The 27,352-nt window shown below is 40.3% G+C and overlaps 1 protein-coding gene across 15 annotated transcripts in view; it reads right to left on the reverse strand.

Moving 5' to 3' along the window:
• The window catches only part of PUM1 (pumilio RNA binding family member 1), a 120,921-nt gene that overhangs the window by 59,910 nt on the left and 33,659 nt on the right, over window positions 1-27,352 (reverse strand). For 9 of the 15 annotated variants that reach the window (XM_038377386.2, XM_038377385.2, XM_038377383.2 and 6 more), the window contains 5 exons: window positions 25,418-25,486; window positions 13,079-13,187; window positions 9,936-10,114; window positions 4,860-5,026; window positions 1,598-1,868 (listed from right to left, as the gene is read on the reverse strand). In XM_038377386.2, the coding sequence (XP_038233314.1) occupies window positions 1,598-1,868; window positions 4,860-5,026; window positions 9,936-10,114; window positions 13,079-13,187; window positions 25,418-25,486 (795 nt within the window). The remainder of the gene's footprint in view (window positions 1-1,597; window positions 1,869-4,859; window positions 5,027-9,935; window positions 10,115-13,078; window positions 13,188-25,417; window positions 25,487-27,352) is intronic. The other 6 variants (XM_038377387.2, XM_043506199.1, XM_038377379.2 and 3 more) reach the window with 1 other exon arrangement.

The raw sequence follows: 27,352 nt of genomic DNA on the forward strand, positions 1-27,352 counted from the left end.
AAGCTCCAATGCAGGCCCACACTTTGGACTGTGTGAATATTTCCACTACAAACACTGGTTTTCAAGCGTGTAGGTTTCATTATAAAAACGTTTTCTGAGGTGATTCTTTGCATCAAAGCTTTTACACAAGAGATTAATACAACATTTAAAAAATAAAACTGGTTTGGTCATTTCCAAGTCATTAAATTATGAACTAAATATATGCTTTACTAATACCAATTTGTACTAGTGAACCCTAAAAACATCTTGTATAAAGAAATTTCAAACAAGACGACAACATTATGGGCTACTAGATTACACAGCATATGGGCTACCGAGAAGTACAGTCTTTCACTGACTGTTCGCAAGGCACACCAACACAGGTTTTACGAATTGACAACTAGATACATGCTCTTCAGCCTGCCATGACAACGTTTTTGTTTTAAAGCAGTAACATTTTTTTGAAGGCTTTAATACCAACAAAAGAAAAGGAACAAAAGTTTACGGTTGTTACACAAACCAGCACAAACAGGAGCAGATTTACAGTGGATCCTTGAATCTAGGCCTAGCATTCAAAAGGGGCCAGAACGTAGATCAAGGACTAGTCCGGGGGTAGGCAACCTATGGCGTGCATGCCAAAGGCGGCACGCAAGCTGATTTTCAGTGGCGCTTACTCTGCCTGGGTCCTGGCCACCGGTCCAGGGGGCTCTGTATATTAATTTAATTTTAAATGAAGCTTCTTATGCATTTTAAAAAACTTATTTACTTTACATTTACTTTACATATAACAATAGTTTAGTTATATATTATAGACTTATAGAAAGAGGCCTTTTAAAAACGCTAAAACGTATTACTGGCACACAAAACCTTAAATTAGAGGGAATAAATGAAGACTCGGCACATCACTTCTGAAAGGTTGCCGACCCCTGGACTAGTCTGTCCAGGAAGCACCAGATTGGGCTGCCTGGGTAGGAGGGAAGGTGAAGGAAAAAAAGTAATGGGGGCGGTCCCCAGAAATTACACTGGATCCTGATCTCGTTTTGTCTTAACCCATGATCAAGCAAAAGCAATGTAGTTCACACTGACACACTTTTCTTCAATTACCCTACAGTGATTTGGTATTCCAGAGGTCCCCAACCAGCGTTGCAACATCTAGGCACAAATGTACCCAAAGGCTTAAGTCAGTTTCTTTGCCTTTGTTGGTCTGTTATTTGAAAGCAGCTTTTTCAAATTATCAACTGAATGAAGTCACAATAATTTAGCAGCAGTTTGTTTTCTTCTCTAATAAAACAAACATATAGGTTTCTATTTTAACTCAGCAGGTTTATAATTATTGATATTAAATGTACTTAATGCTTCTTGAAATGTGTTATTTTGGCATTTTCTGTTTGCCACTGTTCAGATAAGTCTCCTGCACCTGGCTCACTTTAGCGGAGTCCTGTACATATAACCTCACTCATTACTGAACAATGTTCCTGTTAGGTTAAGTGAGACAGCGCCTCCAATCAAGTAACGAAGTAACATGCTACCTCTGGGGCAACTCAAACCAGTGAGTTATATGTGACTACTGGAAGGGCTGGGGAAAGAAAGAGGTGGAATATCTGTGTGAATAGTTTACCTGTTGTTGAGAATTGTAGTCAAAGAGTCCCACAGTTGCTGCTGCTGAGTCCACAGGTACTTGAGTGCCGGAGTAATCAAACTGAAGAGGCTCCATGCCAACATGTTCCATGGGGTCCAGGGGAACACTCTGGGATTCCATGTTGGAGAAATCCTCCACAGGCTTGGCACCATTAGTGCTAGTCAGCTGTGCTAAGCCCTCAGATCCGTTCTGGTTTGGACCCAGAAGATCCACTTCGTTAGCAGAGTTCTGGCAGTTACCGGGCGTACGGCTACACAAAAAGAAAAAAAGTTAAGTGTCACTAAAATGTATCTGCTCAAAAAGATAATAACTGGCAACACCTTATTGGCAATGTTGACGTCATATCATTTAGTATCACTAACAGCCGACCCTAGTGCCAATCAGAATTACTGGCAGATACTGTTTAACTCAAATGCTCTGGAAAGAAACAGCTAGATGTGGTCAAGTTAAGCATACAATCCAAGTATGCTACCAACATATTTTTTCTGAAACAGTTTCTCTCCTACAGACAGTTAAACCAATGAGGTCATATTAATATTTATTTTATCTAAAGTTCTGTACAGATGAAGACATCTGACTGCAATGAATTAAGCCATTTTAAAAAAACCAAACATTCTCCAATGTTTCGGATGCTTTCCTAGATGCTTACCCTTCCTCCTAACAATGTCGTCATTTTTGCATTTGGCAAACAGTATGCATTTTAAACAGAATTGAAATGAGCATGGTTGTATTTAAATAATTTTATACAGAACCATTTGATATCTAAGTATCTTGGAACCTGTTGATCATATAATTTAATGAATATTTGTTAGCTAATTACGTTTACTGCACAGCCACTGATTTTGGCGAGCCCCATCAAAATATAACCTATAAACAATTGTCAGCAAGAGAAAAATTTTAAAAAAATCCCCACTTTTAAACTCCAGGACACTTTAAATAGCCCCGGTTTGGGAAACAAAACCTATGATCTCTTTACAAGCAGCCAATTTGTCACATTATGAGAATTTAGAATATAAATTTAAATGAACCCTGACTCTGAATTTAATCAAAATTTAGAAATGGGGAAGTGAAAAAGAAAATGGTTGTTCAAAGCCTGTATAATATTACAGGCATTTGTCTCTACTATCTCCTATCATTTCTATAGGAAGCCCCTCCTCTCTCTCACCCTCCACAATAATAAAAACATCTTCCTTTAGATTAGGATCTCAAACACAATAAGCAGTACAATTCTGCAAAGAAGTGAAACTGGCCATTCTATTTTGAGCATAAAGCAAAAAGACAATCGCACATAGCAAGAAAAACAAAAGCAAATGTTTCTCTAATTCTGGGCTCCAATGTTGTTCTTTTAGAGTGCCAAAGTAACATACGCAGCCCACCAGAAAACCATCAAGTGAAGGCCTGGCATAATGGCCCTGTCATGCCCTTTGAGAGTTGTTCAGGGGTACTGTGAAATCTGACTATTCTGGGCTACTAAACAGCTCTAGAGAGAGATGCTGCAACGAGCGTAAGATAGAGCAGTTCCAGAGTCATGCCAAACCCCAGACCAGACTAGAATCCTGAAGGTGTAAATCCTCATGTGCTATGCCACCTAAGCATAACACAGACCCTAGCCCACTCAATTATCAATTTTTAGATACTCTGAGCTATTAACACCACAAAGATATGATATAAATAGGTGCTGTACACCACAAAACTGAAATACTGACTTATAGAGAACTGGAGATAGCCTCTATAGAGCTTCGAGCCTCTCAAACTGTAACTACTCTAGCTGCATGCTGAGTAAATCAGATTTGGAAAAGGTTTGTAGTAATTCACTGGGTAGCAAGAAAAACCAAAAGAAGCTGTGACTGGTTGAAAATCTTTTGGACAAGACTGCTCTCCTGTGATGACACATCACCCCACTAAAACAGAGAGATAACTTGGGAATTGGAGATTTCCCACAGTATTAGAATAGACTGTGAGGTGGTAGTCTCCTGGCAGATTCAATCAGCATACACATTTGCTAACACCTGTACAGAAATGGGTTCATGAAAGGTCCACTGATATACCCTGAAGTGTTCCCCCACCCCATTTATAAAAAGCAATTTTCTGTGAAATGTGTATGCAGTTCCACTCCTGTTTTAAAATGCTTTTTCTGATATTCAATTTAAAATTCATAAATGCTTGACATACAAATAAGCTTCTCCTCATTTTGCAACTTGCATTTGTAGTTATAAGGAATCCAAGAAAAGGAGATCCCTAACTCCACCACCTGACTTACTTCAATGGACCCTCCTTCCTGAACATTTCATTAAAAAAAAAAAAAAGAAAAAAAAAAGGTTATTTTGATGCCAACTTAAACCATTTCAGTTGTTCTCCCTTCTGAAGTCAACTATTATTTCCCTTCCTATGGTTGATTTCTAAGTCAGGAGAAGCCAGTCATGACAACAGTTCTAAAAACTGATAGAATTAGAATTTTTTCAAAAGGTGTGTCATCTTTGCAGAGCTGCTAGGTAATTATTCCAACAAGTTAATGCTGCTGGTCTACAAATCACCTCTTAAAACATTCCTAAAGCTCCTCTCATAATATTCAAATTGCATTATGCAAGGACTGGACTGAAATGTGGAATGGTTCATAGTAATCCTAAGGCCAGTTGTTTTTGATTAATTGTTAAAATGGATGCATTTCTCACAGCACCTAATTTTTTATTTTATTCTACTGCAGTTTTCATTGGTTTTGACAGAGAACATGGCATAGCAAGTACATAATTATACAGCAACAAGCACACAGTTTAACGGCCCAAATTCCAGGAGATTCTGATTTCATAACTACAAATGTAATTTTTTTAAAAAAAGTTAGACTATGGTCCACAAGCAAGGACAATATCTAGGGACAGTCTCCCGCAGGGAAATAGCTGATCTTTTCATGCCATTGCATGAAATATTTAAAAACAAATATATAGTATGGAACCAGTCCTGCACAGGTCTATGGACGGACTAAAACTAATAGGTGTGCTCCATCTCTAACTTCTGTAATGATTCCCTCTGCATAGAAATAATGCCATGTCAACTCGCTCTCTCAACACACACATTCCTGAGCCAAAAATCAGTCTTTTTGGCATTGCCACCACAAGACTTATTATTGGATCAGGACTCCATTGTGTTAGGTGCTGTACAGACAGAACAAAAGACGGCGCTCTTGCAGGATTTCCAACAAAATTAAATGCAACACAAACTAATTCACAGGTAACAAAGCATATACCTGAAATCTTTGACATCTGCATCAATCCCATTTTGTACAGGCAAACCATTGGTCTTATCCATCACATCTCCCTCCTCCTTTAGATCTCCTAATTTATCGCCATCAAATGTGCCCTTATTTTTCTTATCACCTTTATCATTTTCATCATTCTCTGCATCCCTTGGACCCTGGAAAAAATATAACATTTTCATGTATTTGTTTTGAGATCAAGTTTACTTTTTTCCCTGGGGATTTTTACCTTAATAAATTACAAAGTTAAAGGGACATGTCACCTTAAAAAGCCATTTTTACTTGTAATAATAATAGGTAACATTTATCATCATCATAACTGGAAGCAATTAGGGAATGAGTATTTTTTTCTTTCCAAGTCTACTTTGTGTATTTTACAACATTACATACAATCAATTTAACAGTTTCCTCTATGTAGTAAGTCAGGGCCTGATGCTGTTAACACATTAAACATTTACTTTAATGAGTAACATTTTCAAGAGCACTCACATTCTATTTCAAAAGTGATTTTCGGCATTTAGCAGTTTAAGTTGCACTGACTTTCAATAAGACTTAGGCTTCTAAGAACCTACAGTCACTTTTGAAAAATGGGACTCATGCTTTTTAAAATTTTGCCCAATGGGACTACTCACATAAGTAAAATTACTCTCATGCTTATGTGTTTGCAATGGGCCATACTACAGTTTCACATATTTGTGTGGGGGGAGGGGGATGATATCTTCAAACAGCACACAGAGAAAATATTTTCCACTAAAGAAAGCTGCATTCATTAACAGTCTACTACTACAAATAAGGGAAAAGTAGTTCATGTGTGACACCAGTAGTGCCTGAACCCCCATGAAAACTGCAGTAAATTTCCATCCTGTCTTACTACAGATATCTATTGGGAGAACCTTGTTTCATATTTGAACTAGACATTTTGTGTTTAGAAAGTAAAGTACTTCTGATGCCACCAGTCAATAAAACAGCATTTTTATTCATTAGCATCACCAGTAGAACTAGGAAATGCCAGTCCAGTTACGGATACGAATTGGGCCCAATCCTGCAACCTTTACTCTCCTAAACAGGATCGTCAGACAAGCCTATTGGTTTCAGGACTGAGCCTCATTCTCAACTTCATTTCACTGTTTAAATATGGCAACAATAGATAGTTATTCTGCACATTAATAATAGTGCATTGAGCTTCTTGGTGTATGCAGTGTTGTTGTAGCAGCATCAGTGCCAGGATTTTAGAGAGAAGGTGGGTGAGGTAATACCATTTATTGTACCAACTTTCTGTTGAAGAGAGAGACAAGCGCTCACTAACTGAAATTGGTTCAATAAAGGATATTTGTATCTGTCTACATGGCTCAGGATGTGAGGGAGATTTCCAAACCTGAGCCATTCTTTTTAGGTGGCAAATCTGAGGAAATGTCCCAGATTGAGGCGTCATCAGAAGACTTCTGAAACAACTAAACAGTAATAAGTCACCAGGACCAGATGGTCTTCACCCAACAGTTCTGAAGGAACTCAAATGTGAAATTGCAGAACTAACAACTGTAGTCTGTAACCCACCGTTTAAATCAACTTCTGTACCAAATGAGTGCAGGATAGCTAAATGTGATGCTAATTTTTCAAAAGGGCTCCAGAAGTGATCCCAGCAATTATAGGCTGGTAAGCCTGAATTCAGTACCTGGCAAACTGGTTGAAACTATAGTAAAGAACAAAATTGTCAGACACATAGATGAACAGAACTTGTTGGGGAAGAGTCAACTTGGTTTTTGTAAAGGGAAAATCATGCCTCACCAATCTACTAGAATTCTTTGAGGGGGGTCAACAAGCATGTGGACAAGGGGGATCCAGTGGATATAGTGTACGTAGATTTTCAGAAAGCCTTTGACAAGATCCCTCACCAAAGGCTCCTAAGCAAAGTAAGTTGTCTTGTGATAAGAGGGAAGGTCCTCTTATGGATTGGTAACTGGTTAACAGATAGGAAACAAAGGGTAGGAATAAATGGTCAGTTTTCAGAATGGAGAGAGGTAAATAGTGGTGTCCCCCAGGGGTTTGTACTGGGCCCAGTCCTATTTAACATATTCATAAATGATCTGGAAAAAGGGGTAAACAGTGAGGTGGAAAAATTTACAGATGACGCAAAACTACTCAAGACAGTTAAGTCCCAGGCAGACTGTGAAGAGTTACGAAAGGATCTATCAAAACTGGGTGACTAGGCAACAAAATGGCAGATGAAATTCAATGCTGATAAATGCAAAGTAATGCACATTGGAAAATATGATCCCAACTATACATATAAAATGATGGGGTCTAAAGTAGCTGTTACCACTCAAGGAAGAAACCTTGAAGTCATTGTGGATAGTTCTCTGAAAACATCCACTCAATGTGCAGCGGCAGTCAAAAAAAGCAAACAGAACGTTTGGAATCCTTAAGAAAGGGATAGATAATAAGACGGAAAATATCATACTGCCTCTAAATAAATCAATGGTACGCCCACATCTTGAATACTGTGTGTAGATCTGGTCGCCCCATCTCAACAAAGATATATTGGAATTGGAAAAGGTTCAGAAAATGGCAACAAAAATGATTAGGGGTATGGAACAGCTGCCATATGAGGAGAGATTAATAAGACTGGGAATTTTCAGCTTGGAAAAGAGACAACTAAGGCGTGATATGATTGAGGTCTGTAAAATCATGACTGATGTGGAGAAAGTAAATCAGGAAGTGTTACTTACTCCTTCTCATAACACAAGAACTAGGGGTCACCCAATGAAATTAATAGGCAGCATGTTTGTTTTAAACAAAAGGAAGTATTTTTACACACAACGCACAGTCAGTCAGTATGTGGAACTCTTTGCCAGAGGATACTGGGAAGGCCAAGACTATAACAAGATTCAAAAAAGAACTAGATAAGTTCATTGAGGATAGGTCCATCAATGGCTATTAACCAGGATGCGTAGGGATGTTGTCCCTAGCCTCTGTTTGCCAGAAGCTGGGAATGAGTGACAGGGGAAGGATCACTTGATGATTCCCTGTTCTGTTCATTCCCTCTGGAGCACCTGGCATTGGCCACTGTTGGAAGACAAGATACTGGGCTAGATGGACCTTTGGTCTGACCCAGTGTTGCCGCTCTTATGTTCTTATTACCTTAGCCAACTTATCTTTCAATCATACTGGCGCAGTTTTCCTTTACAGATAGTAAATTACATTCTATGGTATAGCACTTATGAATTTGGAATTGTAAGGACATTATGAAGAATCCTCTGTTTTCATCATAAAACACCACTTAGACTATTCTCCAACATTAGATTAGTTAACAGTTTGCCCGCTTCCTTCAGATTTTTCAGATTTCTAAATACCTGTCAGCATCCAAGCCCTACTTCTTTCTGATTAACAGCCAGGGCTCAACAAATTTACCAGGCACCTACTAATTAGGGGCTGACAAAAAAAGAAACTTATAAAGTTTGTGGACGATACCAAGCTGGGGGGGGGGGGTCACAAGTGCTTTGGAGGAGAGGATTAAAATTCAAAATAATCTGGACAAACTGGAGAAATGATCTGAAGTAAATAGGATAAAATTCAATGAAGATAAATGCAAAGTACTCCACTTAGGAAGGAACAATCAGTTTCACACGTACAAAATGGGAAATGATTGCCTAGGAAGGAGTACTGTGGAAAGGGATCTGGGGACATAATGGATCACAAGCAAAATATGAGTCAACAGTGTAACACTGGTGCAAAAAAAGCAAACAACATTCTGGGATGTACTAGCAGGAGTGTTGTAAGCAAGACACAAGAAGTGATTCTTCCTCTCCACTCCACGCTGATACAGACTCAACTGGAGTATTGTGTCCCATTCTGGGCATCATATTTCAGGAAAGATGTGGACATATTGGAGAAAGTCCAGAGAAGAGCAACAAAAATGATAGCAAACATGACCTATGAGGATAGATTGAAAAAACTGGGTTTGTTTAGTCTGGAGAAGGGAAGAGTGAGGAGGTACATAAAAGGTTGTTACAAGAAGGAGGGAAAAAAATTGTTCTAGTTAACCTCTGAGGGTAGGACAAGAAACAACGGGCTTAAATTGCAGCAGGGTGGTTTAGGTTGGAAATTAGGAAAAAACTTCCTATCAGGATAGTTAAGCTCTGGAATAAATGTCTAGGGAGGTTGTAGAATCTCTCATTAGAGGTTTTCGAAAGCAGGTTAGACAAACACCTCTCATGGATGGTTCTAGATAATACTTAATCAAGACTTGAGTGCAAGGGACTGGACTAGATGACCTCTCAAGGTCCCTTCCAGTCCTATGATTCTATGGAATGAGATTCTCCAGAAGGGTGCAGAAGCTTGTTCTGATGGGAAACTCAGAACAACTAGTAGGAGTGAGTACAACATCTGATATGGTAGATGAGGCATCTGTGCTCCACCATACCCCTCCTATATCAACCTTAGCTAGGTTGTCTGGGAGTTTTAGAGCTATCACCTCTTGGCAGTTTGAGGGTATAAGATTTCTTCCCACTTCCTCTCTCCATACAAGCGAAGGGGTGGGGAGGGCACTAGTTAACAGGTAATATGAGCTGACTGCTCTGCTCCCTTCTTTGCCAGAAGTACATCGTGGGGAGCAGCACACTGGTCGCAGAAAAGAGAACAGTCTTTGAATAAATTCCCACTATGTAATGTGCCATTTCTTAATGTGCAGTGATTTTTGCAACACTTTTGAAAACTGAGAACAAGTCTCATAGCAAAGCATGCTTTACAGAATATTCAAGAACACCAGCATTTAGCCAAGTATTTTTGCACATCGTATTTCTCGTGTCTCAATGTGGCAGGTGTGTTCACCAACAGGATCAGAGACAGCTGGCCATCTCACTCCTGCTGTATTTCTTTCTTCTATATCCCATTATGCAAGCATGAACAACAACTAAGTTGGTGGCTTATCCTTTTTGACATGGTGGTGGATACAACCATAACACCCACAAGAGGTAGAATCTCTGTCTTTAGGAAGGAAGTAAAAAACTGCAACAAATGGAGAGGGGAAAAAATCATGGAAAGCCAAATTTCAGAATTAGGCACACTTACAAATCCTCCTTTTCTGAGACAGGAATCCCCAGGAGATGAGCTCAACACGTATTCCACCATGCTAACTCCAAGTCCTCCGCTCTCTGACCGTGGCGACAGCACCGAGTTGACATCACTGTTCACATGAAAGCCTTGACCAGGTCTTCTCTGAACCATTATTGGTTGGGAAACAGAATGATCTACAACACACACATACACATCTTTAAGATTCATTATTAGTAGTATTACATTGCCATGTAGTGGCCCCAATCACAGATCATGGTACAAACAGAACAGAAACAGTCCCTGACCAAAGGGGATTCCAATCCGATTACAAAGATGAGCAAGTCACTAGAAAAGCTATGTAGAGAGTCTTAATTACAATTTACAAACAAAGCAGCTACCTTTTTGACAGTTAGATGATGTCCACATGGGTGGATGAGAATGGCTTTCCTATCAGTGACTACTGAAAACATCTTTGATAAAGGGCAGTTTTGTTTTGTTTTTGTTTTTTTTACAGAAAGCCTGACATTTTCTGATTTCTCATGTTGTGGGGACACTGTCTTAATCTGCATCAAATGAGGCCATAGCTAGGAAATATCACAGAAAATCAGTTACTCCTTAAGCAGCGGATCCTGAAAGTACACAGGGCACCATTGGCTTCTGAAGGATTTAGGGGTGCTTAGCGCCTTGCACTACTTAACAGCCCCAATCACTGACAGAAGCTGAAAAGGTAAGCTATTTCTAAAAACTGTTTTCCCAATATCTTTTTCATATATCCATAAAAAAGATAAAGATAATCAAATGAAAGATCATTAAGGCTGCAAAGTCCAGAACTCAAGTTAGAAATGCCAGAACTAAGATGGTCCATGCAATCTTAATTTTGCCTCTTTGTGTGCATGAATTGATACAGCCTAATTACTAATTTGTTAGTCTCTAAGGTGCCACCGGTACTCCTTTTCTTTTTGCGAATACAGACTAACACGGCTGCTACTCTGAAGCCTAATTACATGATCTCATACTCCCTGTCCCCAAAATTGATTAATTCCCTCCCAGGTTCTAGACCTAGCTCTGCCAAAAGTGACCCACAGTTATCTCATCTCTACAGAGAGAGGGACAACTACTACTTGCTGCCTCCTAGGTAGGGGTATGGATACAGTAATGACAGAGACGTAGAGGGGAAGATTAATACTAGCCAGTGAAAGAGGCAAGACTAGGGGTAAAATCTTCACAAATGCTTAAATTACTTCAGAGCTTATGTTTCATTAAAAGTCGATGGGATGTTGCAGCCTACATCCTATTTTCAAAAGTGACTTACACCTTGTCTACACTTCACAATTCAGTTGACCTATGTTAGGTCGACTTACAGCCACTACAGGAATTACTGTGTTTTTTCATGTCCACACTCTCCTCCTTCTGCCAGTGGTGTGCGTCCTTACCAGGAGCACTTGCACCAACTTAAGAGGAGCAGTGTTGGGGCTGAGAGCCCAGGCTCTCAGCTCAGTGAGAAGCTCCCAGTAGGAAGGGCATAGAGCTGACAAGTGAGGTAAGTAACAGTGTTTACACAGACACTGCATCAGTCTAACTACATCAACCTAGAGCGCTACACCTCTCCTGCAGGTGGAGTTATTAGGTTGGTGTAGTGAGGGGATTTACATCAGTGGGAGCAATGCTGTTGTGTTGACACTTACAGAATTAGGTTGATGTAAGATGCCTTATATTGACCAAACTCTGTAGTGTAGACCTTGAAAACTTTATCCTAGAGCTCATGATCTCTTGGCTCAGCACACCCTCCCCTAGGCCATGGGACATTTTGATGGGGGAAAGAGGCAGACTGGGGTAAATTTTACTGGTGTCCTTTCTGGAGCTAGAGATCTGTCCAGTTGTTTGGAAACAATGCAAGAGGCTCAATGGGGCCTAGGTGCATGCTCAGTATAGATGGAACTTACAGCAACTTGAGAAAGGGCTTAACATGTTCTATAGAGCATGTACAAATGACTACTTCTGTGACTTAGAACTTATCTTTGTGGAAAAGTTATTCAGATTTGGTCAAGTCACTTTTCTGATCACTGGATCATGCCCCTAACAAACAGCTCCAGTCTGCCTACTTCAAACCACAGAGGCACTGGAGCTATTAATTTTTTTTTTAAATGTTCACAACACATTTTGCACTACCCTCAATCTCTGAAATGGCTGAACTGTTTTTGCCCTAATTTAATAAATAATTCAGATAAAACAAGCATGGAAACTTTTAGCCCAAACCATTAAAGTTCGTTAAAAGTTACAAACAAATGAAAATGGAGGATTTATAATTGATTGTTAGGCAGCCATAATAATTGCAACTGTTCCACCTATATCATCATGTACACATGTATGATTTAGTAGATTAAATATCTGAGTGACGATTGCTAAAATTTTCTTTTAAACTATCACATGGTGCACACAACCCAAAATAAAGTGGTAAGCAATGGTTTAAGAATGCTTCCCATGATGCACATTAGAACAGGAGTTCCCAAACGTTTTACTAAGGCAACACACCATACTGTGTCTTTTTTTTGAGACCCATCATTACATATATGCATTGTAATCCTAATCCTGGCCCAACGAAGAGGCGATATCCTGTAGCAGAATGGGAGGGGAGGGAGTGGGAGAGTCAAGTGAGGTGGAGAACGAGCCCACCTCACACTCACTCCACCACGGTGGCTCCTGTCCCACAGGGCTCAGCTCAACTCCCGCTCCGGACATTGCAACCTGGCACACAAAGTCACAGTATCACTCAGGTTTGGCCCAGCCACGCCTCCATCACATCGGAAGGGCCAAACCTGAGTGGCTGTGTGATCCCCATGAACTAGGCTGTAACATCCAGAGTGCAGAACTTTTGGGTTAATCTGGCCCTGATGACAGATCTAAAATATTCCTGCAACACATTGGTGAGTTGGGACCCACTGTTTGGTGAAATCTGAACCAGAATGTGGATTTTCTTACATTCAGAATTATTTAAAACCTATCTATTTCTACTGATCCTTTTGTGATGTTTTTCATATTTTTGTTAATTCCAGTTTTACACAGGACTGGTATGAACAGCTATAATCAGAGACAACCAGGTTTTTGACATATTTGGTAGCTGTGAAATTCAGAATTAGCCAGCTTGCTGAGGAAGTTACCTGATGTTCCCCAAGCACTGTCTCTCCACTGATCTCCCAGAAATATCCCTTTTGGTCCATCTTTGCTTGAATCATCAGTTTCCCAAAACTTTTTACCTGGCAACAGCTGCTGCAAATAAAAAGGAACAAACATGTTTAATGTTAGCATAAAAGTGCAAGTGTAAACCATAAACATTTTCCTTGTGGAACCAAAAAAAAATCAGTCATGTTAAAACAAGCTGATAGACACTTTACAACCAGAGTGCTTATGCTTTCCCAAGGTGAGAGCAATGAAGTGATTGTGATACCCTGTGGAAGCATAAAGTAACTCAGAAAAACAGGAGGGATCCTATATGCATCAGCCCTTTATGCCTAACACACCCCCCCCATCAGCATTCACACATTTCTATGCATGAGAGCCATTTGTAACAAATGTTAGTAAGAAAGGTATGTTCTCATCAGGAGAGCATGTTTTAATGAATCAGAATTGCATCGGAATTGTATATAGTTACCTATAGAATCTTCACTCCAATATGGGGGACTGGGAATTTCCATCTCTCGCATGCAAATATTGTGGGTCTGATCCCATAAGGTGCTCAGCGCCCTCAACTCCCAGTGCATTCCATGGGAGTTAAGGGTACTTAATGCTTTGGACAATATTTGTAAACAGTGATGAGAGTGAACAGTTCTAAGCCACTGCTTCTGCAGAGCTTATGTTATTCTGAAAAGGTGCTTAACTTTTCTTCTAATTCAGAGGCAGCAGGACAGAAAACTACCCTCAGGTTAAATCAATTCCAGGAAAGTGTAGTGACAGCAAAAAGGACAAGCTTCACAAACATATACCAGGCATAACAGATGCTTTTTAAAAATAGCAGTTCCATACAGCAAACATCTGTCTTATGGCAACTACATATGGCAAGAGGAATTTCAAGTGCTGCTTACGTGCCTTAGATAGTAACAGTACAATCTTTAAATTAAATCCTCTGTCTCAATGGGAGTGGTGTAATTCAGAGACAGAAAAAAAGTAGCACATTCACAGCAAGGAGTTCAATAAATAAGCCTATCTGCTGAATTCTGGACAGAATGGAAGGAGCTGGAAGATTAACAAACACACTTGAGAATCTCTCATTTAGATTACTGCACAGTACGAACGAGAAGGACTAGTCAAAGTGTCCTATATATTAGAAATGCTAAGCAGCTCAAGTCTATATAATTTAGCAGAAGTTTTGTGTTAACTCAGGGTGTTACAGGATAACAGAGCCAATACTCACTCCAAGACAAAGAGATACATTTGATGAAGCACGCTTAAATATGCATAAGCAGCTTTTAAATCTATGTTGGGGGGGGGAAGGAAGAAGCAGCTACACAACTTTTTTTAGTATGTATTTTTAACTTAAAGTCTTATGTGATTCAGATACACATTGTAAAACAACCTCTCCATGACAATGAATACCTGAAGGTACATGGATTTGGATACCACGAGTAATGGGTTGCACAAAGGACAGCAAACCAGGTACTATAATAAAACCGCTACTTCACCTACGAAAAGCAGAATTCCCTATACTGCACCACTTTAAAAAGTTACAAAGAGATAAAAAGGTAGGTTATATTCAGATACATAATCATCAATCAATGATGCTGTGGAGTATCTAACACCAAAGAACACTACTGAAAGTCCTTGCTTACAGACAGCCCTCCAACCTGAAGCAAATACTCACCAGCAACCACACAACAGAACCACTAACCCAGGAACCTATCCTTGCAACAAAGCCCAACTCTGTCCACATATCTATTCAGGAGACACCATCATAGGGCCTAATCACATCAGCCACAATATCAGAGGCTCGTTCACCTGCACATCTACCAATGTGATATATTCCATCATGTGTCAGCAATGCCCCTCTGCCATGTACATTGGTCAAACTGGACAGTCTCTATGTAAAAGAACAAATGGACACAAATCAAAAGTCAAGAATTATAACATTCAAAAGCCAGTCGGAGAACACTTCAATCTCTTTGGTCACTCGATTACAGACCTAAAAGTGGCAATTCTTCAACAAAAAAACTTCAAAAACAGACTCCAACGAGAGACTGCTGAATTGGAATTAATTTGCAAACTGGATACAATTAACGTAGGCTTGAATAAAGACTGGGAGTGGATGTGTCATTACACAAAGTAAAACTATTTCCCCATGTTTATCCCCCCCCCCGCCCCCGATGTTCTTGTCAATTGCTGGAAATGGCCCACCTTGATCATCACGACAAAAGGTCCCTCCACCCCCTTTGCTGGTAATAGCTCCTTACCTGATCACTCTCCTTAGAATGTGTATGGTAACACCCATTGTTTCATGTTCTCTGTGTATATAAATCTCCGCACTGTATTTTCCACTGAATGCATCCGATGAAGTGAGCTGTAGCTCACAAAAGCTTTTGCTCAAATAAATTTGTTAGTTTCTAAGGTGCCACAAGTACTCCTTTTCTTTTTACTGTCTTGGTACCATGGCAAGCCTATTATAGAAGCTACACTGAGAAGCAACTGAATGAAAGAGACCATTACAGGATCTGCAACCACAAAAGAATAATTTCTGAAAGTAAGAAAACAGATAGAAGGGCACTGGCCAAACAAAAATGAACCCTTTATTAGGGGAAAGCCTGCACAAGTAGTATGCACAGAAGAAATTTAAATAAACTAATGAACAAAATGGAAATTAGCAGCACTGCTGTTTATAACCACAAGTCTCAATCTATATACTTCAATGGAGAAAACTCAGGGGGCAGCAGGAATTATTGTACATGATTCACTCCCCATGTACCATTACCACTGAACAAATGCTCCAAAGAGGTGGTGCAGAGAGTGGAGGAAACAAAAGCACTATGATGCTAGAGGTGGAAAATACATCAAACAGATCACACACGCAAATCAGAGGATATAAAAAAGAAGAGATCATGGTCAGTAATGGTCATGAACTAACTTGCAAGGAGCCTCAAGGTTCAAAATATGAAGTGTCCAGTTATATGATGATGTACACCAATTGGTGGCAATGCCAGATGGCATGGAGTGCTCTGGGTCCCAGCATAGAGACTGTTGGCTCCAAGAGCCTTTGAAAGGGTTGTGATTTTCCTACAGGAAGATTAGTGTACCACACAGGAACACAGACAAAACCTCAATTTCTCTATCTTGAGTAATGAAAGGCCATGCGTCAGAATGGCACCCAAACGGGATATAAATATAGATAAATCTAGGAAGCTGAGACTACTCAATGGTATTGCATTTCCTCTTTTACTGAAGGTATGCACTTTGGTAAGTTCTGCCATAGCCCAGCTTCTCCTACCTCATCATGCAGTCAAAGCTTTCCTTTTTGCCACTGTCTTGCCACAAATACAGTTATGTAAGAAGTCATGCTTCTGAATTTGTAAGAACAAGATAAGCATGCACACACCTTTATAAGTTTCAGAGTAGCAGCCGTGTTAGTCTGTATTCGCAAAAAGAAAAAGGAGTACTTGTGGCACCTTAGAGACTAACAGATTTATTAGAGCATAAGCTTTTGTGAGCTACAGCTCACTTCATCAGATGCATTTCCACCAAATGCATCCGAGGAAGTGAGCTGTAGCTCACTAAAGCTTATGCTCTAACACCTTTACAAGTGTAAGCATAATAGAGTATACCCCACAGTTCTTGAAACGCTTACCACTTCAGTCATTATTAGATATTAAAAACCCTGCAGTATCTCCACTACTCTTTAAAACAGGTTAACTATCTCTATCAATAGTGAAATAAAGATACATTTGAAGTGCTTTGTAGTACTGTACGTACTATGAAATCAGACTCTGAAAGGCTCCTTTTAGCACAAGCTAAGGATTATTTCCTTTCCTAGATTCAAAACCAAGATGGTATAACACCATCGGATACTGGTTTTCTGCACCAGAAATTCAAAAGTCCCAGTTCTCAAGAACCATACTTTTAATTGGATTCTCCATCAGTTCAATGTATGAAGCCCCACTAACTTCAATTTGGTTTCTATCTTGCATGCCATTGTCTGGCCAAGACCTCTTACGCATTTAATAGTCTCCTCTGAATTTTCCAATTTACTCTCTCCCATTTTCAGATACAAGGCATTCCCCCTTGCCAAAAATTAAATGATCTCAAAATTAGCATTCTATTTGGTGGCACTAGCCCCGTTTTTCATCTCCTTCCTTTAAATACAATGCAACTGTAGAAGGCAGACACACCTTGCTCTAAGAAAAGGAGTACTTGTGGCACCTTAGAGACTAACAAATTTATTAGAGCATAAGCTTTCGTGAGCTACACCTTGCTCTGTTTGCACCCGTAGCTCCATTGGAAGAAAATACCCTAGTTTTCCCTTTCTGGTCCTTTATACACTGGTTTAACCCCTAATACAACCAGTGACTATTACAGTAGGTAAGCAGCAAGGGAAATATCTATCCAAGAAAAGTATTAGGGGGACAATATCAAACATTTAAAAAAAAAAAAAAAACAAGTCTGTGGGTGAATCTAGGTCTCATGAAGGTGCTGTATTGACAGCTTTAAAGACTAGTCTTAGTTATTCACACTACAGGTGAGGAACAGGAAAGCAAAACTGCGAGCATATCCCATACTGCCCTCCAACGTGCTCCAAAACTAATCTGGAGAGATCAACTCTAGGGAGGAGAAGACAGTTCACTCTCCATGGCCCATGAAATCAATCATTCATCTTTCTGCTAATAGAGTCAAACAACCAGGTCATTTGTGGAGGTGGTTTTTGTTAAATGGATAATTTGTCCTCTGGAACTGGACTAAGCCCAAGTCATTTCAGACAGACCACAAGAAGCAGGAGGGTTGCAACTTTTGATCACTATAGTATACCAACCAGCAACCTAGAAGCAAAATGGTTCTTTATCCATTTTTTAAATGTCTTTATGGAGACTGAATGGCTCTCTTACAAACCCCTTGAGACATTTAGTTCCCAATAATATAGTCAAAGTAATTCTTTAAACTCTGGAATATTATTTGTTTTGCAGCAGTGCCCTGAAGCACCTAACACGGATCCCCTATAATGATACATACCGTACACATCTGTATTTTTTTAAGAAGTCCCCAGCCCCAAGAGCTTACAATCTAAACATAATTAGACAAAAGGCACAGAAATAAGGTGGGGGGGGGGGGGAGGAGGATTAACAGAGTACAACTTGCAGCTGCTTCACCAACTTCTGTGTACAAGTAGTAGTAATTCCAGCACAACTAAAGATAATGCCAGGGAGGTGAAGCATTTACAAACAGGGCAAGTTTTTCCAAGCCTTCCACTAGTGTTGTCTGCTAAAAAAAAAAGTCATTAAGTATCTACTAGCCATAGATCTGAAGGAATTTATCAGCTGTGTCTCTCCTTCTGCTTCCACCACCACCTCAACTTATCAGAATTTCCAGTCCAGAAAAAGACTATTACCCAGCCACACAGAGAATCAGAATTTCTCAGATGAAGTGAAACAGAGCTGCTAAATTAAAATTCAGCTGCAATGAGCCACTCATTTAATAGGATGGTACCTGTAAATGTAATATGCAGTGTTCTGAATAAACCACATCCCCTGTAACGCCAAAGGAAGTGAAATAAGGCAGAGTGTGGGTATGCACATGCATGAACTAAGGAGACAAAGGAGAATCACACAGGCTATGCTCTTTCAATAAAATACTCTGTTTTACAATGAAATTGAACACCCTTCAGGAGCTTCCAGTTGCCAGATTTTTTTCACCATGGAGGTTACATAAAATGTAGTGTTTAGTTCAGAAAATTCTCCATTTACACCTTCAGCAAAATCTGCTTTAAAAATAATCAGTTTAAAATACTGACTTCAGAGTCAAAAGAGAAGCACTTGTGTTTAAGAAAATTGCCAGTTAGTTGTTGGAGTCATAATTTTTCAGGTCACTTTAAATACCAATACTCCTAAAAACATTCTCATCCTCCAGAACAAATGGGATTGTAGCCTGAACAGCTGATTTTTTTTACCCCTAGAGATAAATATTGTAAATGACCAGGTTCAGCCATTGTTGAATTTTTAAGAGGTCAATGTCATTTTGTCTTTTTAATGGAAGATAAATTAGTTTTAGGATCACAAATTAGATTCTTAATTTTAACGTTTGATATTTTGAACTTTCAACTGATCTTATAAATGCTATGGATTAATGTAAACCTCTAGTCCTTTTTTTTTTCCAATATCAAATTTAATATATTTTGCAAACAACTTACAAATCCCAGTTACAGCAAAACCATGCAATGAAACAAGTGTGGAGGGAGATTTTTACACTATGAATCCTTATATGTTTACAAAAAGAAAAGGAGTACTTGTGGCACCTTAGAGACTAACCAATTTATTTGAGCATAAGCTTTCGTGAGCATTCTTCACAGATGAAAACGTTTTGTAGAATAAGGAGAAGGAAGCCAACTGGGAACACATCTAGCGTGCTTTAAAGCCAAACCACACCTCCTGGACTCCTTTCTCAACACTCATTGCAACCAAGTGAATTGATATTCTCTAGATTCCAAAGAATCTGACTACAGAAAGGATGGGAGAAAAACAGAGAGACAGATCTAATTTGCATTCAGTTCCAGCTTTTCTGTCAAGGCAGGAAAATTATAATCAGAACTAGATCAGCACAAGAAAAAAAAAACAGCGAAGCAAAAGCATCAACTGTGCTAAAAACAAGTTACAGATAAGCTAGATGCAAGAATCACCAACATCGAACACTGAATCATTTGCTTTGGTAATAATGTGGCTCTAAAGTGAGCAAACTGCTCTTAAATAGAGTAGATGAAGGAGTTAAGTGACAGAAATTCATTCCTGTGGCAAAAGTCAAACATCTAGATTCCTAAAGGTATGGAAGCTCAGGACTTACCCTCCTGTTAAAGGGTCAGATAGTTTTGCAGGTGGAGAGAGGAGCATGCAAGGAGCCTTCCTCATGCCCTCTTGTGCAGCCCACTGGTGTGTGCCTATGGGATACATGATGCCCCAAAGATTCTGGGAAAGAGCTAGGACCATGAACCTCTTTCCTTGAGAGACTGGATCAGCCTGCATCATCCTCTGGCACGCCAGTCTGCTTGGGTGGGATTGTGCCTCTTACTTCCCTGCGCTCCTCATTTGGAAGAGAGGTTCACACAGAGCCGTCGTGGGCCTATGACCAAATGACACAATTTGGCCAGATGTGTCTTGCAAAAGGGATAAGAACTCTACTCAGAGAGCACTTGCACATCACTGTTTCCTGACCTTTGTGAATAGTGAATGAAGGGACCAGACCTCAAAATAGTCATGTGAAAGTCACTAACACAGCAAGTTTAAAACACACAGAGATGGTGTAATTCAGGAAGCAGCAATATTTTTTTCTGAATTACTACTGTATGGAACTACAAACATGCATTTTTATCCTATGTCATTAAACATCTGCAAAGGGATGGGGAAGAACAGCCATTTACAGACTCCCAAAGAGGGATCCTGGAAGATTGAATTTAGCAACTGAGAAAACAACATCCAATCACATGACTCTTAAAAACAAGCATTTTAGAGGCTGGCTCAGTGAAGCTGTAATGAGCTATTAAGCTTTTGCAATTCAAATTGGTTGGTTTAAACCCACCCCAACTTGATAGTGACTAAGAGCTACAACAGGCTGCTAAACAGCTTTTACCCAGTATGTCAAGCAAGTTTGTTAGCCTATTGAGAACCGGCTGGAAAGAACAACCAGTATCAACACTCCAAGATTCTCAGCAAAGGCCAAGGAATGGGCTGTACAGACTGAAGTATGCTTCTCACGGTCCGAGGTAGTCCCTCCAGGTACACTGATGGAGCTGTGCAAGAGAAGCTTGAGCTGGTGCTGTCCCTTTTCTGTGGCTACAGAGCTGCAATTCTGCACTTCTCAAACATACCAAATGTAAGAAGAAAGGCATTCTGAAGAGTAGCATTTGTCAAAGCAAAATGGGAATGTCACTAAAGGGTCACCAATGGAATCTACACCCTCCATGGGACTGGTCTCCACAACAGACTAGAATGGGGATGGACAAGGAGAATGATTTTTAAAACTTCCTTGTGTTAGTGAAAGAATAAAATTTAATGAAAAAAGAAGCTACTACATACTAAAACTGCCACTTCTGTAATGTATATGTAGTAGAGCTATACTACAGAGAGGTAATATTGTGTATATCATCCACAGCATTTCTGCTTAGCTTGAGGAAAGCAAGTATTTTTCTTTTTTGACGACTATATACTGACAATAGTTCAAGGTGGAATGGGCAGGATTTTTGTAATACCATACAGCAGATTTCAGCATATTAGCTGCGCGTATAGACTGGATGATGTTTGTAATCCAAGGAACTTTGCCAGGGGGCCTTTTTGCACTGGAACATATTTTAAGATCCTCCGAGGACAAGATCAGACTGTGTGATTTATCTTATTTCCACTTAAGAGCTTTGTTACTTACCTCTTGCAATGATTCAAACACTGAAAATACCTTGAAAGAGCTATCTTGGTGTGTAGCTCTGTTCTTTTGAGTACTATACTGAGCATAAGCCTGTTGAATCATCTGCTATTTTGCAGTTTTATTTTTTAATAGGTCTATCTACTTTCATACTGGGCATCAACCTCACTCTGGTATTTGACCAGCAACTGACTGCTGGGACTAGTTGGAAAGCTTGGTGAACTGTTTTTATTTATCTAAAATGATAAAATCAACTAAAGTGATATGGAGCAGGAGTGTTCGACTTACGAGGACTAGTTAAAACTAAACATGCACAGTTTGGTTAAGCAGCACCTACGTAGGAGGGAGTGGACAGAGAATGGTCTACAAATATATTAAAGGTGCAAACATTAAGGATGCAAAGGAATTATTTAAAGATCTCACAAGAGGACAAACTTCAGGATAGAAGAATTTCCAATGAATGTTAAGAAAGCTTCCAGGGATGTACTGGGCCATAAGAGTCTAAGGCAAAGGTGGGCAAACTTTTTGGGCCAAACGCCACATCTGGGTGGGGAAACTGTATGCAGGGCCGGGGCAGGGGTGCGGGAGGGAGTGTGGTGTGCAGGAACGGGTTCCAGGCAAGGGATTGGGGCAGAGGAGGGGTGCAGAGTGCAGGAGGGGGCTCAGGGCAGGTGCAAGAGGGGTGCAGACTGTGGCAGGGGGTTGGGGTGCAGGAGGGGTGCGACAGGGGGCTCAGGGCAGGGAGTTGGGGTGCAGAAAGGGTGCGAGGTGCAGGCAGGACACTCTTAGGGCAGGGGTTTGGGCTCCAGCCTGGCACTGCTTACCTAAAGCAGCTCTGGGGTGGAAGGGGTGCACACCGGGGACAGGGCAGGCTCCCTGCCTGCTTGTCCTGGCCCCACGCTGCGCCACTCAGGAAAGCGGCCGGAACCATGTCCGTGCAGGGCCCGGGGGGGAGGGGCAGCACAGGGCTCCGCACGCTGCCCTTGCCACACCTTCAGGTACCTCCCCTGAAGCTCCCATTGGCCACAGTTCCCTGTTCCCAGCCAATGGGAGCTGGGGGTTGCCTGGAGGCAAGGGCAACACACAGAGCCCTCTGCCGCTCCCCCCCCCCCCCACCACAATGAAACAGCCGAGACATGGTGCCAGCTGCTTCTGAGAGCGGCACGGGGCCTGCAGCACCACAGGGAGCAATCCCGCGGGCCGGATCCAAAGCCATGATAGGCGGGATCCGGCCCACGAGCCGTAGTTATCCCTTAGACCGGGGTGGGCAATGGCAGAAGCCCAACTGCTTGGGGTATTAAAACCTGACTGGACACAGCTCTAGAAAATGTGCTAAAGGGGAAAAAAAAAAAAAAAAAGTCTTGCCCTGGCTGGAGAGGGACTAGATGGAAATCAACTTTCAATCTATAATATGTGATACAGTACATCTATGTAAACTGTGGACCCTCACACAGTGAGTACTAAACAGAACATTATGACCAGCAACGAGACAAGTGTACATGTTAAAGCTTTCCCTAGTAATACTCCCCTACTGAAAACCAACAAGAGTGTGGAAGAACACTGCAAATAGCTGAGCTGTTCAGCCAGGGAACAGAGACATCAAAGGCATTACAATCTGAGGAATAAGCAAGGTGGATTTTTTTTTACAAATTAAATATACATTACACCTAAACTGCTAATCCCGTGGAGCTGGCATGGATAAAGAACAATAGCACACTGTGCAAAGTTCTTTTGCAAACAGCAATGTCACTCTCTTTACAAAAATTAAGACTGATCAGAATCAGCAAGCAGGAAGCCTTGATTTATATCTATTATAATTTCTTTTTGCTTCTATACTTCATTATTTTCCTAAAGAAAGGTCAAGTTTCATTGGCTGGTAATCATTAAAACATGTTGATTTGCAACTAAATACAGACTTTAAACTAATTTTTCCCCTAATTAGGAGGATATACTATATCTATACATGTTCTTTTAAGTAACTTCAGAGCTTAATATATATTTATTCTGATTCTTAATATTTACATTATGATAGAGAACAGTGAATGATGCGGTATTTATTAAATGATTAGTGCCAAGATCATCTGGATGGAAACTGGAATTCAATTAAAAATGCACAACCCATTTTTAAATGATCTTAAATGTGCTAGATATGTAATATTTAGCAAAACATCTAGATTTATTTGGTCCTGCCTCAGCACCGGAACTGATGATCCCTTCCAACCCTAGATTCTATGATTCTACATTTTACGTTTAAAACTGATTTATTAAAACAAAATATTTATAGTTCGCAAACTGAAATTATCCCCAACAACCATGTCCTTCAAGATTTAAGAATTAGCAGATCTCATCCTCACCCCTCCATTTTTATTCAGATATTAGAAGAGGAAAACAGACTTTCCTGCTTTTTCCAACTCCAATAGGTTACTCAACTTTGAATGAAGTAGTGCTTGAATTGAAATAGCCACTGAACTGAAAATAAATATTCTCTCTGCACCTACAGCTATAAAAAAAACTGGTTTGGCTCTTCAAACTCTGGTTCCAGGTGCTTAGACAGACATTTATATCTGTTCAATAACTTGACTCTCTTTAAAACTCTGACAGCAAACATTTACTACTTAAATAACTGAACTGAATTTAAATTATTTTAATAGGATTACAAGAAGTTCAGGCTTTAACATAGGTTGTCTATTTCAAATTTAATTCTAAATAAACCTGTATTTTGAGGCTTTTTTAAAAATCATTGATTTTTATTCACTCTGACAACAACACTGACTTGAGGAGCCAGCCAGCCAACTCACAAGACAGAAGAGAAAATAAACTGGTCTTTGAACAACAGAAGGAATATTAAACTGAGCCGGAAGGGACCGGGAGAGCAGAACATGTTTTGCAACTAACATGGACATTTAAAGTTGGGCTGGTCATTTGCGTTGTTGCATTTCACACCATGTCTGAAGCTAGTAATTCTACATTTCCTCTTAGGATATAAGAATCAAGTAAATTATTACTACTTTTTTTCATTTAAGACCTGATAACCTTCTTTCTAATTCTTCTGCTGGCATTAGTAAACTCACAAGAGAACTTTTTACCCACACAACTTCATGGACTGACGATCACTTTAGTGGAGGGGGGAATCTTGCTTTTTGCCCCAGTTACCACCCTTGACGTTGCCCCTTCGCAGTGTTCTTAGTAACTTGCACAGAAATAGGCACCCATAAGTTTTGAAGCATGAGGTTAAGATGTCTAACTAGTTTAAAGCTGCAAGATCTCCACGTATAGCTTTTTAAACTTCATCACAATAGCTAAAGCTGCCTATAGTAAGAAATGGAGAACAATCACTTACTGAAAAGAAAAAAAAAAAAAAAGCAGCAGCCGCCTTGGTTATGTTGTCTATTAATTACCTTTATACCTAAAAGGAACATGTGACAAGTGTATGATACCTCGTAGCAAGACATAGGAACACAGGCCATAGAACTGGAAAGGATCTCTTGGTCATCCACTCCAGTTCCCTGCTTTGCAGACAAGCCCATCATATAAACCCCCTCACAAAACTAAGCAAGTTCCATTCTAATGTTTCCACCATTCAGCACAAGCACCATTTTATTACTTGCTGATGGTAAAACACCTGGAGGGCTCAGATGTTTCTCTTCCTAGGCTGGAGTGCCTCCTAACAGACTTTTTGCAACAGCCATGATGCAGGACCTCTTTAAGGGAGGAGCAGTGGATGTAGAAGAGAATCCACCTCTCATTTCTGAAGAATGACCTCTTCTCCCTTCATCCCATCACACACACACACACACACACACACACACACACACACACACACACACACACACACACACACACACACACACACACACACACACACACACACACACACACACCTGTTCTAAAGATGTTTCACTTACCTCTCCCATAGCCCTTCCCTCCAGAGCTAGTGCTTGAAAATCATGGTTCAGTTCATCCATTGAACGCACCTATTATAAACAGAGGAGAAAAATATGAGGCACTGACTATATTTCATTCCTATTACAAATAAAAAGGTAATCAGTTTATAATTTTTTTTCAGACATAAAATGCCAGTGAACCTTACTCTTTATTAAAGTACACCACAAGACTGTTTAGGTGCAAAATATGACTTACCTTTACAACTCTTCAAATCTGGAGTATATTTTCTACCATTTCTACAAATATATTCAAAAGTAAAAATAAGCAACTAAGACAGATAAGAGTGATTTCCCTTGCTACAGTAGAGATTAATATTGAAAAAAAAAAGCTGCATTAATATCAGGTCCTACTGCACCATCTGCAGAAAGCAGTATGGCGCCCGCACTGAAAAAAGGAGCAAAACGATTGTCTGTCATTGCTTTCATGGAGGGAGGGGCGACTGACGCCATGTACCAAAAACCACCTGCGACAATGTTTTTGCCCCATCAGGCACTGGGAGCTTAACCCAGAATTCCAATGGGCGGCAGAGACTGCAGGAACTGTGATATAGCTACCCACGGTGCAACACTCCAAAAGACGATGCTAGCCTCGGTACTGTGGACGCACTCCGCCAACTTAATGCACTTAATGCATTAGTGTGGGGACACAAAATTGACTGTATAAAATCACTTTCTAAAAAAATCGACTTCTATAAATTCGACCTAATTTTGTAGTGTAGACATACCCTTAGGCAACCAGCTACAAACCTTAGGCACGGAGAGCTTGTGTAAGAGCAAAGCAAGCAAAGTGGGAGGGGACAGAGGTCACAGAGGTGCATGCATGCATGAATCCAACAACGCAGACAGGATTCGAACTAGACAGATCAGCCTCTACAGTTCACACTTGCATATTAAAGGGGCAATTAGTAAAATGGTTCCAGATATTTGGATGACTCACAAGCAATATTCTACAAAAAGAAAAGGAGTACTTGTGGCACCTTAGAGACTAACAAATTTATTAGAGCATAAGCTTTCGTGAGCTACAGCTCACTTCATCGGATGCATCGATGAAGTGAGCTGTTGCTCACGAAAGCTTATGCTCTAATAAATTTGTTAGTCTCTAAGGTGCCACAAGTACTCCTTTTCTTTTTGCGAATACAGACTAACACGGCTGCTACTCTGAAACAAGCAATATTCTAGCATTCCCAAGGACTTTGTTTTCAATTTTTACAAAAAAATCCTGGGTTTTACAAAAGCTACTAGTTGGTTTTGTTACACTGATTTTCACCAAAATCTGGGCCACTCAAACACATGAAAATACTGATTATGTTAACAAAAACCAATATACTACATTGGGTCGATCTGTTTATGCTAATAAGTTAGTCCGAGTGTAAATACCAGGCTGCATATTGAAGTAAGGCAACACAGAAGAAGATACACATATGCGCAGACATGCGTGTACGGGTTTACGTCAGTGCTCGAGTCCTAAAAAAAAGAAGTACTGAACCCAACTCCCTGCTCTGGAAAAAGAAGGCCAGGTCTGGGCTCTGAAGGTTCCCTTAGAAGGAGATGGTGGCTGGGTAACCTAGGTGGTCCCCAGGGTAACCTCCTGGACCTGGTTCCCCACTCTGGAAGAGAGGTGCTGGAGGAAGCAGCATGGGGAGGCAGAGACCTTGCTTCCTCCGCTTCTTCTGGGCCCATTCCATAAGGAGAGAGAGCAGCTGTATTCTCTTTTTGTGGGGGAAGAGGTGAAAGCTTAGTGCATGTTGCCTCTGTAGACCTAGCTTCTTCAAAGTGGATTTGGAGGAAGACATAACTTGCACTCCTGACAAGACCCCACACAGGGACCTCTGGGGGTAGACTCCTTCACTCCTGAGTCAGGTTGCTGTATGGTGGGGTCCCCTAGCCTGGGGCTGA

The sequence above is a fragment of the Dermochelys coriacea genome, chromosome 19 (genome assembly GCF_009764565.3).
Source record: "Dermochelys coriacea isolate rDerCor1 chromosome 19, rDerCor1.pri.v4, whole genome shotgun sequence".
Lineage (NCBI taxonomy): Eukaryota > Metazoa > Chordata > Testudines > Dermochelyidae > Dermochelys > Dermochelys coriacea.